Source organism: Sciurus carolinensis, chromosome X (genome assembly GCF_902686445.1).
Source record: "Sciurus carolinensis chromosome X, mSciCar1.2, whole genome shotgun sequence".
NCBI lineage: Eukaryota > Metazoa > Chordata > Mammalia > Rodentia > Sciuridae > Sciurus > Sciurus carolinensis.
The window spans coordinates 47,416,778-47,435,446 of NC_062232.1; the positions used below are offsets into that span (position 1 = coordinate 47,416,778).

Genomic DNA, 18,669 nt, shown 5'->3' on the forward strand with positions numbered 1-18,669 from the left:
AGATTTATACCCCAAATTGTCTGAATACAAATTGTATGCCTTATAATTCCATATTTATTCTCTCAGAAGGAAATTACGGGAGAATCTGGTATGCCAGTATGACATCCAGATACTATCTGTCCATTTCAATCCTCCCATCAACTAATCATATTACTGGCAAAATAGAAATGAAGCTTTGTGAGTCATGGCTTGCTCTTAGGAAACCAAATGCTCAGCTATCATGGTGGCTGCATTTTCTTCTAAATGTTCATAGACTATCTTACAATTAATTACAGAATTCTGATAAGCTCAGTGGCAATAATGACATAGAGGTTTTGCCAGTGTAGAATCTACAGCCAGCTTGAATGGATTCGATTCCTGGTTCTATCACTTGTCAGCTATTATGTTGGGAAAATTATATATCTTCTCTATATTTCACTTTACATATCTTTAAAATGGGAATACTGATAGTAACTACTCAGATCTGTTATGAGGATTAAATTGATTATTGTATATACAGTTCTTAGCATCATACAGGCACTCAATAAATGCTAGTTCATGATTATTTTTATCGATCCATATTTTTCTGAACATATTATTTTCTGTTTTGAAAACTGGTACATTTTTCTATCTATAATGTTCTCATAGATTTCATAAGAGCCATAATCCTACAGCAATTCCACTGTGAACATCTGAGGCTTATTTCAGTGCCCAGAAATACATATTTCTAAGTTGTATCACACTCAAATTTTATTAGACTACAAACCCCATGAAGTCAGAGTTTGCTGACCCAGAGTAGGATTCAAAACATATTTTAGAGCAGTGAGGCGCTTTCTTATAACCTCAGATTATTTGGGTCTCAATCCCCTTGTAGTCAGTTTTATGCTTTCCTTCCCTTATTAAGGAATTTATGTAACTCTGTTAACACTAAACCATCTGCCTAAGGCAGGAGGTTATCAGACTCTTTTTTTTTATTTGAATAGATCTTTTAAAATCACTGATATTGTCCTGAACATTTTTAAACTAACTTTGATTCATTGTAGGATTTATGAAACTATTTCTGTCACTTCTGTTAGAACTCATATGTAAAGTGTTATATTACCTAGTCACTTGCTAGGGGCTCTTATTTCCTCCTGTTTAGATATGACCTCATCAGAAAGCTTACTGTAGCCACATCTGATTCTTTAGCTTGCTTTTTCCCTTTTTCTCCTTTACAATTTTTGCCATTTTAAAAATTACTGATTATCTTTCAGGTATGCTTTTAAATTGTATTCCTGAGGTGAGTAAGGTGAGTGAAGAGAAGCCTTCCTCACTTCTGTGTAGTCCTGGTCCTTCCCCTTCCTTTCCTCAATTCCAAGAAGCCTTAAGTATTTCTCTTAGTTCTATCTCAAGAAGAGAATCTTTTATAGTAATGGCAAGTGACTCCTAAACAACTTGGCAAACAAACAATCTTGTCTCCTCACATAACTTCTTTGCATTCCATAATCATTTGTCAAGTTTAATACCTATATGATGAATAGGAAGGCCTATTGAAGATATCAAATGGAAATCCTCAACCATGGCCTCAATATTAAACATCAGATAGTTTTAACAACCTATGTACCAGTCTGTAGTTTATTATGCTCTGGGAAGCCAGTGTCTTGAAGAACTGGGTATATGGACTTGGGAGCCTTATACCCTAGACCCTAGGCTAGCTTTACTCTTGCGAGAAAGACTATGGGTCTAGCTAGAAGAAGACATCTCCTATCTGAGGGAAGCTATGCCTGTAACAAGGTATCTCTTATTTTTGTCATCCCTGTTGCCTACTGTTCCCATACTGCCAGTGTGGCCGATCTGAACTCCTAAGTCCTCCCCTGACTTCTGGTTTCTTCCTTATAATTGGCTCCCACTAGTTGGCTTAGAGTTGACACATCACTTTACCTTGGTTCTATCCCTTGGGTCCTAAAACTTAGCCCACTGTTCATCTTGTTTCTTTTCCTTCATTCCTAGCTTCAGTTTCAGTGTTTTGCATCCTAGGTCCTGGCCATACCACCTATAACCACTGCTTTCCAGAGCCTAGTTTCACATTTTACTTAAAGTAACTGCAAAGTCCGCTGACAGATGCCCAAATGTCTTGGGGATGGGGGACCATACAATAAACCAGGTTCCTGTTTGCAGTCCTTCTCTATGACTAGTTGTTCTGAGCATGAACATACTTTAGTGAAATGAAAGGACACATGACTGTTGGTGATATGGTTGATATGCCAAAAATTCCCTTAGTTGCCTGAAATAACCTTCAAAAATTTGCCTCTCAGTTGTGTGGAAAACCTCAGAAGAACTGGGGTGGGGATATAGAGAGAAATCAGTTTGGGGCTGAATTCCATATTCAGAAAAGTTTTCTCTTCAGCTCCAGATGGAGGCAATTATTATCCCTATGAACTAATTTGCTATTGGTTCCAGAGTCAGCATTCAGAGTTGATTGCCAAATACTAAAGCAGTCTGAATCTATTTAATGCAAGATATGGTACACATATACATACACACAGAGTATAGGAGGTTTAAACCAAATCTGCAGTTTATGTTCCAGACCAAAAAATAACAGTGTTTAATTTGCTATGTTGTGATTCAGCACCCCTCTTTTTTTTTCAGTGCTGGGGATTGAACCCAGGGCCATGTGCTTGTGAGTCAAGCACTCTACCAACTGAGCTATATCCCCAGCCCTAAGCACCCCTCTTTAGGGGCATTCACTATGGGATGAGGAAGAGGATAAAGGGGCTGGGCGATACATTTGGAAAGTCAATTTAAGTACTCTTAAGTTTCTCCATCCTCTTTTATTCTCCCTGCTCACAAATTCTTCTTCCCAACCAGTCAATAGAGATAAAAGTGGTCTGAACTTCCTATCCTGAGGAAGGAAGGAAGGGGAATGGTATTCTATCAGGATCCCTCAGAAGGATTCAGGCTGAGAATATATGCCACCCCTCTTCATCAGGGATAAAAGGCTAAGAAACCAGCATTCAGTTATCAAAGTTATCAAGGGGGTAACTGAGAAGTACAAATTTCACCTCAAATATATTACAAGGGAAGGACAGTGCAGGAGAGATGGTTAGGAGTTGTGAGGAACCAATGCACCTTATATAGGAAATGGGAAAATCTTGTATCACAGAGGTACCTACCTGTCTGAGCAAAAGTAGTAGGCCCCTTGTTGGTTTCTATAGAAGAGAGGGACCAGTTGGTCAGAGACATTAGAGTGGAAATGGGGGAAAGCACTGATGAAGTTATTGTTTACCAATTGGGATAGAATTATTACAATATTTTTCACAACTGTTACAAACTTACTGGCTATCAGTTCTGGGTGTAAGGGAATGAGAAAAAGTACCATTCAAGTCATGAGAGCAAAGGTGAAAAATAGATACCAAGACAAAATGTGCCAACTTCAGAGTATTATTATTCATTGCCTATGATGTTCATGCCACACCAGTGCTCCTGATGTGGAATTACTGCCAATATCCAGCCCGTTTTTCCCCTGGTAGTTGTTGACTACTTCACTGAGAGCCTGGGGATGAGAAAGAGGAAGGGGCTGGTGCCTCCTGAGGTGCCCATCTCCTTCAGAGAAGAAAAAGGGATTACCTTCTTGCAAAGAACCATCTGGTGGTCAAACAGGAAGAAGACCCGCTGTTGGTTTCGGCCATAGGGCTGGTAGATCCAGGCCATCTCCCCAGTGTAGATCAGCTCCGAACTCCTGTCTAGGATGTCCTCACCCTAGGAAGGACATGCAGTGATGAGAGCCTGCCAGGTAGGATGGATGGTCCCATTGCTTACCTGGAGTCACCCAAAGCTGGGCAAAGACTGGGGTGGGAGGAGGCCATAAAGGGCCTGGTAGAGAAGGAAGGAGAAAGGGACTTCTTGGAATCTTCAAAAAGCTTTACAACCATATTCTTATTCACTCTGAGGCTATTGGCCTTACTATCCAGGACTGATACAGCGTCTGTATGCACTCTCTTACTCATGTTCTATCACTCTTTCTTGTTATCCATCTCTCTTCCCTATGAACCTTTTTATGCTCCAGTTTCTCAATCCCTGCTCTATTCTCTCAGTCTCTAATATTGAACAAGTGGTAGAACTCATGCTTCCCAGAAGAGTATAAGGGAACATGGAAGGACAAGAAAAAAAGATGACAGAGAAATAGAATCATCACTTACCCTCTTATAATTATTTTTTCCCTTTCTCCTCCTATTTCATTAAAATTCACTGATTAAACAAGAAACACCATTATTTTGTCTGTTGTTCAGAGAACCTTTAATTCCTCTGCAACATAGAACCAGATTTGGAAAAAAAAAAAGTACCAAGGCACCTGACTCCTCCCTAATTGAATTCTACATTGTTTCCAAAAGCTCCCCTTCTTCTGATTTAGACTGGGGACTGAACCCAGGAGTACCTTATCACTGAGATACATCCCCAGTCCTTTTTATTTTTCATTTAATTTGGAGAGAGGGTCTCACTAAGTTGCTGAGGCTGGCCTCAAACTTGTGATACCCCTGTCTCAGCCTCCTGAGTCACTGAGATTACAGGTTAGCACCACCATGCCCAGCAAGGCCCCCTTCTTTAAGGCAAGGCTCCTGGTCAGAAGTATGTTGGGATGTCTGTAGATGCCAAGCCAGATGTGGTCCCCATTTTTAGAGTTTACATCTCAGCAAATGAGATTAATGCACGTGGGCTCAGAAATCATAGAATACAAGGAAAACCAAACCAAAGTCAGGAGCACAGAGGTGATTGTTTTAGGGCCTATGTGAAGATGTAAAATAAGATCAATGGCCCATGATGTAGAAGAATTAATATATTCTGAGCACCTATATGCTAGATATTCCAGTCTACCTCATAATCATCTATGGGGTATACATTTTTGCTCCCATATTATAGTTTTAAGTACAGAGGTTAAGTGTTAAGCCAAGATCTCTCAGCTAATTAGCTATGAATCTACAACCTAACTCTAATTTCTATGGTCCCAGAGAGTGTACTCACTTTCTATCTTATATTATATTATCTCTAGGCCAAAAAGCACTGGAAGATCTTCTCCCTGGCTCTCACTTTTCCAAGCTGTTAAATGAGGTATATGAGGATTATCTTTATAACCCCAGCCCTGATACTCTGACATTAAGATGTCAAGCCTTATACACAAAAGCTTCAAGGAAAGATTAGGAATAGAATTCCCTGCATCTGCCCATATATAATCAGAAGCAAACAGCCCAGACAGGGTGGTATGCCAAAGAGGGGGACATCAGGAATTGGTGTTCTTGAGTACACCATTTTCTCTAGTTTAAGTGATAGGAAAGAAAAAGGGAACTCAGTGGAATTATTTTTTTTAATTTATTTTTATTGTAAACAAATGGGATACATGTTGTTTCTCTGTTTGTACATGGAGTAAAGGCATACCATCTGTGTAATCATGTATTTACATAGGTTAATGTTGTTTGATTCATTCTGTTATTTTTTTGCCTCCCCCCCACCCCTCCCACCCCTCCCACCCCTCAAAATAAATTTTAAAAAAAAGGTTACATAAAAAAAAACTAAGCGGAATTATTTTCTAATAATAGAATTTAAAAGAAGCTCAGAAATATAGTTAGAGTTAAAACAACTCTAGGCTCAACCTCAGGATTATCCAAGAATGAGGTAAACAATCCTGCTTGAAGGAATGACACACTGTCCTTTGAGTTGGGGAATAGGGTTAGGCTTTCCTGTTAGAGGTATAGGAAGTTAAGAGTAGTACCTTTCTACCATGCTCCACCCTGATGCAGGCTAAGAAGATGCACCACAGATTACTTACAATATGTATGAAGTAAAAGAAAGCTATAAAAGGGACCGGTTATATAAAGTATGGCAAGGGTGCCTTAAGGTTGCTCAACTGAGGATGATCAGACCAGGTGGACTACTTGGAATTATCTGGTCTACCCACTGCACCAGCAAGGGGAACTCCAACTCTATTTTAATACTTGCCCCATTAATTCCAAGCAAAAAAAAATTTGAAAAAAATCATACCCTATATGCTCACCAAGCTAACTGAGCTGAAGCAACTTATATATACTCATTGTGCCTCAGTTTCCTCATACTTAATAAGGATAAAAACATTACCAACCCTATTGTGATGATTGTTTAAATTAACATATAATAAAGTGCCTGGGAAAGTACACATACTGTATATTCTACATAAATCATATTTACTATCCCATGGCTGTGTGTCCCAGGTACTATATGTATCCTGTTTCCTACTAACACTATATCTTCATAAGGTTTGTACTATATTATCTCCTAAAATCAAGATCAGAGAAATTGGAAGTAATATGCCCAAAAGGGCAGAACTCAGGCCAGACTCCCTCTAAAGTCCGTGTTCTTATTCACCATATGGCATTAGAATGATGACACCTACCCCAGTGGAGCAACCAGCTTCAACTGAAGATTTCTGAGATGAGAATCTCAAAAGAGATGATTTCTGGGTTTAGTGCTGCTATCAACTGAACTTTGTGCCTTTGGAAAGTATCTTAAACTCTTTCAATCTGTTTCCTCATTTAAAGTGGAGCCAATAATTACACCTACTGTTTGTTCCACTCCATGTGGCTGCTAGAATACATCAAACATTCTTGTGATGAAAAGGGCCATCTCATTATCCCCAAAACTACAATACCTTCCCACTTCTCAACCCCATGGGCCTTCTGTTCCATTTCTCCAGGATTTTGGTTAGTTGTTCCCTTTGCTAGGCATATATCTTTCTTCATTAGATGGCCAAGGGCATATAGCACTGATTCCAATATCCTCTGTTATGGTTCAGATATGAGGTATCCCTCAAAAGCTCATGTGTGAGACAATGCAAGAAAATTTATAGGGGAAATGATTGGGTTATGAGAATTAATCACCTAATAAGGAATAACTGAGTAGCAACTCTAGGTTAGGTAGGGTATGGCTGGAGGAAGTGGGTCATTGGGGGTACATGCCTTTGAGGTATATATTTTGTTGTAGGTCAGTGTCATTCTCTCTGCTTCCTGGTGGCCACATTCTGAGCCACTTTCCTCTACCACACTCTTCTGCCTTGATGTTCTGTTATACTTTGTGGTCAGAGCAATGGAGTCAGCAATCTATCTACTGAAACCTCTGAAACTGTGATCCCCAAATAGACTTTTCCTCCTCTAAAATCTTTCCCAAGTCTTTTGGTTACAGTGTCAGAAAAACTAAAATATCCTCAATGACTAGCACACAGGGCCTGGTAAAGAGATGTTAAAAATGTAAGTCTCCTAACATCACTTATTTGATCAAAACCCTCTAGTTGCTCCCAACCAAAGAGAAAGCTGAAGTCCTATGAAGACATAATCTTACCTCTTACCTCCCATTACTTTTCTATCCTCATTTGCTTGTACTCTCTCCCATTCTTATGCCACTATGGCCAAACTGGCCTAGTCCTTGCCCTTCCTTCAGCACATATTCCCATTTTCATGGCTTTTGTTTTTATTTTTTCTTCTACCTGAAAAGTTCTGTCCCAAGAATGATTTGCTCCTTGATCTTCTTCAGGCCTTTTCTCAAACGTCACCTCCTCAGGTACTACCCCAATTACTATAGTCTGTTAACATACTTTATTTTTCTTCATGACCCTATCACTCCCTGACAACATGTTATATGTTTGATTCTTTCCTTTCTTCCATACTGGAATATAAATTTGATAAGGGTGGGAATTTTGTCCTGTTCACTGACATACTTGCGAATCTAGAATGAGACCTGACACAGATTATGTACTCAATAAATATCTATTTAATAAATGAACCAAGGAGTATTGAATGAAGAGTGGCTACCAAAAACTACACTGAGCTTTCTTACCAGCTCATTTGCCTTCCTGCTCTGAAGCCAAGGTCTCAGAGAAGAAGCTTTACCTTATTATAATTAATTTTAATTCACCCCCATTTTGCCCAAATTTATTCCATTCTAATTACAGGCTAAATGATATGGGTTTGTGGTTTGAGCAGATCCATAGAAAGGTAAATGACTTCCTTTTCATCTAGTTTGTCTTAACACTGCCTACAGAGAGAAAGGCAAGGAAATAACCAATCCTTTCAGCCCCACATTTGATCTTCTGGTCCTAGGAGTATGCCTCATTAAGTAACCTAAGTTTTTAAATAGATGAGTTTGCTGCCTCCATCATGTTGGGATTTTGTGTTTCCTCCAACTTCTTTGGATCCAATCATCCAGTGGTAAACTGGAAAAGACCTTGGGTATTACACAACCAGGATGGAAGGGGAGGGGTACCACAAAGAGGATATTATAATCACATAAAATCAAACTCTGAACGTGAGTTGTGAATTTGAGCTCCTGCTAAAATTCTACAGGAGAAAAAGATTTAAAAGATGCTGTCAGGGATATGTTCCTTTTCCCTTCCTTTCAAGTGGATTTAATGAATGTGAAAGGTGCCAAAGTGACAATTCAACTAAACCTCAGCATCAGAGAAATTAGAAATGGAAATATTCTAGAAACTGCAATTCCTGATAACAGGTACTTCTCCCTGCTGCTCACACAAACTGCTCTAATGTATTATTACTTAAAGGGATGGGTGACAGGTTAACTTACCTATTTATTTTTAATAAGTCCTGTGGATGGGGCAAAGAACGCTAGTTTCAATAGGATGACAGGGGACAGGGATGGTAACTGGAGTTGGACAAAGAGACTCGGAATGTTCATGGAGAAAGATGATGGAATAGAGGTCTTGAAATAACGCACAACTTCCTTCTCTCCAGCCAGATGCTGTGATTTATTGAGCAAGCACCAATTGCCTACATTTCACTATTCCTCCGATTTCCTCTTCAAGGGAGATTAAACTCTGAAGGTTTGTCTTATGACTCCTGCTTTTCTTTAACAAATGAAGCTGAAATTACTCTGTAGATGATTTTGACAGACACCCTGTTTGTTCAAACATCCGGGAGGCAAGTGGGTGGCAGAGATAGCAAAGCATTGCTTCTTTTGATTTGAAAGGCCTGTCCATACCAGCCCATAGCAATCTGGCAAGATCTCTTTCTTTTCTCTCTCTCCTTTTTTTCTCTCTCTCCCTCTCTTCCTCCCTACCGCCCTGTCTCTCTGTCTTTCTCTCTCTCTTTCTGCTTGTTCAATTTCTTGAGCAAATGGAATACACAAAGAACATATACCAGAGAACCAGAGAGGTTATGTCACCTGTCCAAAGAGTCAGCACTCCATGGAATGTCCATGTTCTATTGCCTTCTGAGAGACAATTTCTAGCACTCCTCTACCTTTAGTTGTACTGGGATTTGAATCCTCCTTTCTCCAAGGTAGTCTCACTGTCTTGTTTAAATATAGACTCTACTGAAAAAACAAGTTGCTATATTATTACAAAAGACATTGACTGGGCTGCAGGAGGTAGAAGGTTGGAGAAATTTGTGGTGTGCTAGTGAAAAGAACACAACAAAGGGAATCAGAGAATAGATTCAAGTTCTAGCTCTGCTACTGACTTGTATGACCTTGGTCAGGAATAAGTATCTCTCTGCCTCTCAGTTCTTCACCATCATAACAAGGTGTGTGAGGATGAATGAGGATGTATGTAAGTATAAATGAGTGTGTATGCACATACAACCAAGGTCAGGGTTGTTGGGGGAGTGCTCTAAGATCCCTGGGGACTCTTTATATTCTAGTTGTATTTAAGACCAGATTCAGCAAACACAACAGATACATTAAAAACCCTGGCCTCTGAAATGTACTCATCAGGCCTTCCTAGAGGAAAAGCTTCCTAGAGGGTAACCCCTCTAGAGCTAACAATCTGCAGTGACTACAGAGTCTGAGAAGTGACCCTGAGTATTTCTTCTTACAAGTTGTTGCGCCCCTCCAAAATTCTTGTTAAAATCTAATCCCGTATGTATTTTATTTGAATGTGAGGTCTTTTGGAGGCTTCCAAAACTGTGAGAAATAAATTTATGTTGTTTACAAGCCACCCAAGTCTATGATATTGTTATAGCAGCCTGGATAAACTAAGACACCAATTTAGATGAGTAAATGTTTCATCAAGCAGGAAGGTACAAGTTTTGTGCAGGCTTGGATGAGATTAGAGAATCAATCTATTATACTAACAAAGGAACAATTAGAATCAAATTTTGTACCCCTTCGCTAGAGAAACATAAAGGAAATATCTTCTGAGATGCTGAGTCTGTAAATCATATCTCAGGGCTACAGAGTTGGGTGCTAATGAAGCTCCCAGGGTAGGCCAAGGGATCTGAAACTGTTACTTGTCCACTATGACCTGAGATCCAAGGACTAGAGGCACAGAGCAATTGTTAGAATTGAGACTTGGAAAGATGCTCCAGGAATAGGAAAACAACTGCTCCTGGGCACCTTCTCTTACATAGAACACTGCCAAGGTAAGAAACAAAGGCCTTCTAAGTAGTCACAATTTCAGAATGCCTCAGAGTTCATGAGCTTGCTGGAAAGCATTTGGCACTGCCCTCTGTCTTAGATCAGAAAACTGGTCAAAGCAAAAAGATACAAGGGAAAGAGAATCCATAATTTTTGAGTAAGTGTTTGCCAGTATTGGCTTAATCTTACCAGCAAGAGGGTCTCATTATATCAATTCATTTCTTTCTATACATTTCAAAGAATCACTGCTATTATACTCTTTTATGAGGATAATACCCTTCAAATAGGACCCGAAAGCTGATCAGAATTATGGTCTCTTCCAATCATCTACATTGAGGAGGAACAAAGGTAGTGGAATAAAAGAAAGATGATATTTTTTCCTTCTAGAACTTGGTTAAGTAGCTATTCATAAGATTGATGACAGTCCCCTTGGAATAGGACAATGCAGTTGCAATGGAGTTGCCTCTACCTCTACACTGTGACCACAAGGCATAAGACTGCCACCCTCTTTCTGCTAGTCTCTCTAGCCTCTTTGATCTTGGTTATATTAGCCCACAGATAATCAGATTGCACGAAGTTGGCCTAAGAGGTAAATGTGAAATATCATTCATTACTCCTGGTTCCATTGGTAGGCATCTAGGAAGGGAGGCTTGAGTGACTTTAGTCACTTGCTTTCCAAGTTCAGAGAAGCCATGGATGTCTTCAATAGAGTGGAAAGTTTTCAGGGTTTATTTTTAGAAAATAATGAGGAAAATAGATCATAATCTGTGGATTCAGCAGGAATAATGGTCATGGCCCAGAGTGTGTAGGCTTGGACAGACTTAGTAGATGTGTCAGGATGAGATGATCACACCAACAAGAAAAGAAGTATGTTGTTGTCCCAAATGGTTAAGAACAAGAGAACCAACCCCATTGTGTTAGTTAGCCTTCTATCACTGTGACAAAACACCTGAGAAAATCAAGTTGAGAAAGAAAGGTTTATTTTGTCTCACAGTTTCAGTTTCCATACATGGTCCACTGGTTCCACTGCTATGAGCCTGTGGTGAAGCAGAACATCATGGTGGAAGTACATGGCAGAGCAAAGCTGCACACCTCATGGTGGCCAGAATTAGAGAGACATAGAGTCAAAGACAGAGAGAAGTTTGGGGGAAGGGAGAGGAAGCAAAAAAAGAAAAAAGAAAAGTCTCTGAACTCTGCTTCCAACATTGGGACCAAGTATTCAATACATGAGCCTTTGGGAAGCATTTTATATTCAAACCATAACACCTATATTCTGTGTCTGGGAATATATTAGTATTTATTGATACTTATCCAAGTGTGCATCCCATGGTCACAAATCCAGGACTTAAAAGAAGTTTGAAGGGCTACTGAGTCAACTCAATTGTTGTTTTGTAACAAGAATCAAAGAGATGAGCCTTTCTTTTCTTAATGAATTATTGTCACAAAGATTTCACTAATCTTCTTAAAAAACTATTAATTACCTAATACCTCTCATTAGCAGGAAGCTTTGCCTTGGGTCTAATCTAAATCCTTCTTGTTACTCTTAAAATCTAATTCCTCTTTGTCCACCCCTTGGCTTAGATGAGCTTTCAGCTAGCTTCCTGGAATCCCCAACACCCCTAATGGTAAGAGGCCTACCTCCCAGTCTAGGACAGAGGCCTGCCACTGGGCAATCTTGTCGATGTTCTCCAAACGTCGCTTGCGTTCGTTGATCTGCTGAGTCACATTTCTCATGACAGCCAAAGCAGCTGCCACATATCTGTAATCACTGTGAAGAAACAAGAGTGCAAGTTGGATGAACCATTATGCCAGAGAACCAATGTTCTAGATGCCAATCCTAACATCTACTCTACTCTTATTCCTTGGTAACTGAAGTGCTGATTTTCAGATAGGAACCCATGAGACATAGAATAAAGACTACACTTCCTATTGTTTTGTCAGCAGGTATGACTATATGACTGAGTTCTGTCCAGTGATTATATAAACTCTCATGTTGGGCAGTATTTCTGAGACATCCTTCTTTAGCCCTTTCTCCATCCTGATGCTTAAAATGTGAATGAATGGCTGAAGTTCTACTCCTATGGAGGATCATGAGGACAAGGCCCATACCCTAGAGGTAGGATAACTGAAAGCTGGAAAGAGCTTGAGTCACTGATGACCATGAAGCCACTATGCCAGCAATGAACCTCCTACTGTATGGCTTCTTTCACATGAAATAGAGTCCCTCTCTATTTTTACCCCACTATTTTTGTGTCATATATAATACAACCAAACAAGGTCTAAGAAGGGAGCTTTACAGAAGCCATAGTTCAGACAAACTAATCATCTCTTCCACTCTATTGAGGGAGTCTCTGCCCAAAGTCACTGTGGACAATGTCCCTACTTTTCTTCCTGCACACAATTTTTAAGAATACAGAATTTGAAGCCAGAGTCTATGAGCTCAAACTCCACTTTTTCCATTGACTAGTGGTGTGGCATTCGGCCAGTCGCACTCACTTCCCCCTTGATTCAATTTTCCTTTATATAAAATGGAGAGAATTATAGTAGAATGTATTGAGGGGGTTAATAAATTAAATACAGTAATCCATGTAAATTGTTTTACTCTTGGCACATAAAAAGTGTTATCAGTTGTTGTTATTACAAATAAAACATTTCTCTAGTAGAGAAATCCCATGAGATGCCCTCCCCTAAATTCAGAATTTTAACACTTGACTCAGCTTCCTGGGACTTTGGATAATCCATGTATCGAGGTTTGCATTCTGCCAAGTTTCCTCTGTTTGTCTGATCTGATTTCCAATTGAATGACTCTTGTGAAAGGCAGAATGAAAATGAGATGTCAGCCATTTGATGGAGCTACAATAAACCAAGAAGGCAAGAGGATGTGTTACAGTTCAGTCTTAACACCTTTCCTTAGAAAAAGCGGAAAATACCTTGTGGTCATTATCCTGCTCACTTTCACAGCACCAATTAGAAAATAGAAGGGAAAAAATGAAAGTGAACAACTACTGCCTTTTTCTTTCTGAATACACTGAAGAATGTGTAGTGGAACAAACATGGGCACAAGGAAGGGAGTTCCAACCACCAGGACAAATGTTAAATATCTTATCATCTTCGCTGGTATCCAAGACTAATTTGTGCCTTATGTACCTTCCAGGACCATGGTCCTCACACAGTCTATCATCTCCATTTGCAGGTTACACCTCCTAACCAGTTTATTGTGTTTTGAGAAACGTGTTAGAAAAATTGACTTAATTCTGAACTTTAATAAGTATTAGATACTATCTTTTTTTTTAGTTGCTGTCACTGATGACTCTTCTTGAACTTGTGACATGCTGTCTAGAAGCTATATCTTTCTCAACCTGTCCCTGAGCAGCTATCTTGCCATCTCCCACCAAACTCTAAAAAATCTTGGGGTTCCTCTGGCCTAAGAAATTTAATGTAACTTTGGATTGTGCTGAAAAACTAACTGCCTTTATGGAACTCTTAAGATTAATTATGCAACATATAGTTTACCTAGTGAATATTATTACTCCACCAGTAAGATTTTTAGAGCTCCTGACAATTTCCACTTAACAGATACTCAGGATATAGGGCAAGTGAATATCTATCATAGAAAAACATATGAGAATCACTCTTTGATGACTCACAAATCTTCCTGTGCACAAAATTTACCTAGATAACTCTTTTAAATGTTAGGTGTTGGGACTATTACTTATGCTTTATATCCTTGTCTCAATATAGACTTGTACTCTGTCATTTTCCCTTTTTGGATCTTAGCCTTTCTGGCTATATCTGACTAGAGGGATAGCTTTTCTAATCTAGGTAGCATATGTATTTTGTATTTTTAAATTAATTTTGAAATATCTTTATTTTAGAAAGGGGTTCTTCAATGTCCTTATTGCCCTCAAGAAAATATCTCAGCTGGGAATGTAGTTCACTGGTAGTGTACTTGCCTGGCTTGGATGAATCCATGGGTTCAATCCCTAGCATCATCACCACAAATGCAAACAGATCCTTAGAAAGCTTGGAACTCAGTTCTGGTGAGGGGCTGAACTAAGTCAAGTGTGACCTACTCATCTCCAGATTTCGGATCTAAAAAGCAGCTAAACTGCTGCCTCAGGAATAAGAGTAGAGTTGTACTTTGTAAAGTCCTGTTTTGTTTGCCTCCCTCACAACAAATAGGTCATGGAAGGTCAATCAATCACTGACCCTGTTACTCATACAAGAAGGAAGTCAAGTGCTATTGTATTTGGGTTAAAATATGAAATTTGCCTAGGGGTCCAGAACCACAGAAGCATATTACTTATACTTTGCTAAAGAAGCAATATCAACTCAAAAATGAACATGGGGATCGACCTAGAAGCTAACATAAACCAAACCAACTGGTCCACACCCATGGCCTTATGCCTCAGATTTGGAAATCAGCCCTAAATGAACCAGACAATGGAACCAAATGGAAGTATGAAGTGGGCCTAATAAGAGTCAGGCTGAAAGCTAAGAGAAATTGGGCAAAGCCCTTCTTTCTTCTCAGAGTGCTTAATCCAAGGAATAAAGCTAAGAGTTTAAAAACAAGTCTAAGATCAGGAATTCAATGCTAATTAAAAGAAAGTTAGACATAAGCTGGGGATCAAAGTCTGAGGTAAGACAAGTGAAAGAGTGGAAATGGTTCACTAAAGGTCACACCTATTGTTGGAGGATTACCTGCAGCATGCACCTTACTGGTAGGAGGTGAATGGTACCATTTACAATCTTGGTGCTTGTTCATTTGTTTAATACTTCAAAAAAATGAAAAAAAGCATTTCAGGGCAAGTCTCAAATCTATTTTCCAATAGCCATACTCTGACTTTACAGAAGATATGCAACTGGGGTAGGACTGAGTAGGGTGAAAAAACTAAAGAAGACCACAAAAGTAACCTTGCAGAAGTTCAGCATCAGTACAAGTTGTCCAGACTATTACCAGGACATTTGGGTCCTTCAACCAGAGTGGATTATATAGTTGAACACTTATTGCATCAGGTTTGATTCATGAGGTCAAGCTCAGGATTAAGTAAAGGGCTTAAATCCCTGCTTCCTGAAGGTAGGGTATACACTGTACAATAATAATGCTGCATGAAGATTTTGCATATGAACCAATTTACAACTTCACAAGCAAATCTCAAAAGCATCCCCTCAATTTACATACAGCAGCCTTGTGAGGTAGATAAGCAGGTACCATCCTGTTTTGCAGATAAGCTAACAAGTTCAGAAAAGGCAAAAATGATATACATTTTCAATAAGCACCAACATGTAAAAGAAGTTCACTCATATCTCCCTCAATTTCTTACCTGTGGTCTTGAGCAGTATACTTGAGGAGCTCAGCCAACTGTAAGGGATATTTGCAGATCTTTTGCACTGGAGTCAAAAGGAAACCATCAATAGCAATGTCAATCATCTGCTGCAAGAGGCGGCAGGCCTCAAAGAAGTGCTGGTAGCGGCTATCCTTCATCAGCTTGGAAAGCTCCATGCAGGCGTCCAGGTGGTTGTTGCAATATTCAGAGTATATCCAGAATCCATCTTGCTGTTGACAGAAGAAACAAAATGAAAGAGAAAGGCTACTCAAGATTCCAAAGGAAGTCTTGAAATAATAGAAAGGAAGACCATGTTTTATGCAGGAATATTAGAATAATGCCAATTATGCTTAAATTGATTCACAATTTAATAAACATTTCAAGAGAAATTATTTAGCAACTAGAGAAACTAACTGTATAGTTGAATATAGAAAATATAAAGTAGAAAAAAGAAAGGTAATGAGAGGAGGCTGATCCTAACAATAATTAAACAGAGCATGGCAAGTAAAATTCCAGTATTTGGTGATAGAAGGAATCATAGATTCTACTTTTTTCAATGAAAAACTAAGTTGTTATAAGACACCCTGCCACTGAGAGCAGCTAGAAAAGCTGAAAATTATAATAAAATCTCTCTGAAGAAATCATCATCTAGAACTTCAAATTACCTTCATAAAATATTCCTTTAGAAACATATCTGGAAGTATTGGGAGATAAGGTAGCCATAAGTGTAAGATGAGTGCTGAGGTAAAAATTGTATGTGTACCTATGGGAGTATACATGCATATAGAGAAAGAGAACAGTTGAGAAATAAGGAGAACAAACAGGTGAAACAAAACAAAAAGGTGAAATGTTAACAATAGTGAACCTGGGTAAATGGTATATGGATATCCTTTGTATTATTCTTATTTTCCAACATTTCTATAAAATTTACATTATTTCATAGTAAAGTCTAAAAAATTCCTTATGGTTTTTCTTATATGTTGCTAATACTAAATTAAAAAATCACCTGATACATGAGAATATAAAACATGAACAAAATATCGAAAGAAAAAAGAGGAAATAGAGACCAACAGACAAAAATAATCAAGAAGATTTTAATACACACAAACTTTTAAAAACAAGAAAAATAATATGCAAAAGTATAAAACACCATAAATATGAGGACTTTGTCTCCTCCAAAAAGTTAACATCATTCTCAAGGATGAAATACTGAATATTTTCCCCTAAGTTCAGGAACAAAGCAAAGATGCCTGTTACTATTTCTACTTAACACTGTACTAAATGTCATGACCAATGTAACAGAAAAAAAAATAGCAATAGAGATTGAAAAAAAGAAATAAAACTGTCTTTATTTAGAGATGACATAATTGTGCATGTATAAAATCATAAGAAATCTACAAAAAATTTGGTGATTTTGAAACTGACTGAAATTGAGGGCAACTTCTTCATGATGAGAGTAACGGCTGCGGGCTGCCCAACTCTGGCCTGAGGGATACCAAGGAAGATGAGATTGGATATTTCCCCTTGCCCTGTCACGTCTAGCATAGGTTAACTCAATCTACATGTGTATATTTCCTGCCTTACTTTGCAACCTCCTCTCTTTTAAAAGCTTTCCTCTCACCAGTCTCCCAAGGATGGAAATTTCAGAACAAAAAGGTTCTTATATCTTCTGTCAAAGCCAGTTTGAATAAAACCTATTTGCCTATCAACTTAACTCCAAATATTGGTAGAACAAAAAGCAGTATAGCCTAGCCAAAGTACACAAATCATCTGTTTTTCTATATGGCAACAAATTCTATGAAGTCGAATTTTTTTAAAAATACCATGTACAATAGTATCAAAAAGCATTTTAAAGCATTTTAAACACTTAAAAATCAAATTTTCAGTAGAGGACATCAGGAAGATGGCACAGTAGGATATGCCAAACTTTAAAATTGGCAGCTATCCATTCACGAACAAAAATAACTCAGAAAGAGATTAGGAGTTCACTTAAGAAATCACCAAAATATAGTGGAAGAAAAAAAAAACTAATAATAACCACATGAAAAGGGTAGGAAGAAGAGTTTCATTTTTCCTGCCTCAATCCCATCCCCCAAATTCTGCTCAGCACAGGCACTCCTTTGGTTCATATGCCCCCTTGTGGGGAAAAGGAAAGCAGCACATACAACCAGATTCCTCAGCTTTTTAGTACACTGCAGTTTCACATCACCCAGGTCTCTAGAGGACTGGGATGGCTGAAATGTCTGGGGAGAGTAAGAAATGAGGAACAGGGATAGGATCTATCAGTATCAACCGCGTACTGGAAATCACTGTGACTCCCCAGTGAACTGTTTGGCAAAATAATACAACATCTCTCTACTGAGGACTACAATACCCCTCATGGTTGGTATATACCACCTTCAATTTTCACTAAGTACCACTCCACTCAATATTCAAGGTCACAATAAGTTTGTTCTGCAGAGGACTCAGCCGGTTATCAATGCTGAGAAAACTAACTGCAAACACAATAGCAACAACAGACCCACTGTGATCTGTCACTGAGGGTGCCAAAGGTTTTGTTTGTTTTTGATTTTGTATTGTGTTATTTCTTTTTTTGTGTGGCAGAGATTAACCCCAGGGGTGCTTAATCACTAAGCCACATCCCAGTCCTTTAGTTTTTAATTTTGAGGCAGGGTCTTGTTATGTTTCTGAGGGCCTCACAAAGTTGCTGAGGCTGGCCTCCAACTTGTGATTCTTGTTTCACCCTCCCATGTTGTTGGGTTGTGATGGTTGCGATTTATTTTTGCCTTCACAATCTCCACTTACATAAGTCATGCTACCTCTCTCCCTGCTCCCTGAAGCCACCTGGTGCTATCAAATTCCTGCTGCTATAGGTGACCCAGTCCTACAGACTTCATAAATTCCAGGTCCCTGATCCACAAGCTCTTTCACTCCCCTGGGTCTGGAGTTGCTTGAGCTTTCTCCTATATATTCACCCTGGCCCAGATACCCAGAT

The 18,669-nt window shown here is 38.9% G+C and overlaps 1 protein-coding gene across 7 annotated transcripts in view; it reads right to left on the bottom strand.

Moving 5' to 3' along the window:
- The window catches only part of Arhgef9 (Cdc42 guanine nucleotide exchange factor 9), a 266,710-nt gene that overhangs the window by 38,021 nt on the left and 210,020 nt on the right, over nucleotides 1-18,669 (bottom strand). For all 7 annotated transcript variants that reach the window (XM_047536786.1, XM_047536788.1, XM_047536791.1 and 4 more), the window contains 3 exons: nucleotides 15,672-15,904; nucleotides 11,986-12,115; nucleotides 3,586-3,717 (listed from right to left, as the gene is read on the bottom strand). In XM_047536786.1, the coding sequence (XP_047392742.1) occupies nucleotides 3,586-3,717; nucleotides 11,986-12,115; nucleotides 15,672-15,904 (495 nt within the window). The remainder of the gene's footprint in view (nucleotides 1-3,585; nucleotides 3,718-11,985; nucleotides 12,116-15,671; nucleotides 15,905-18,669) is intronic.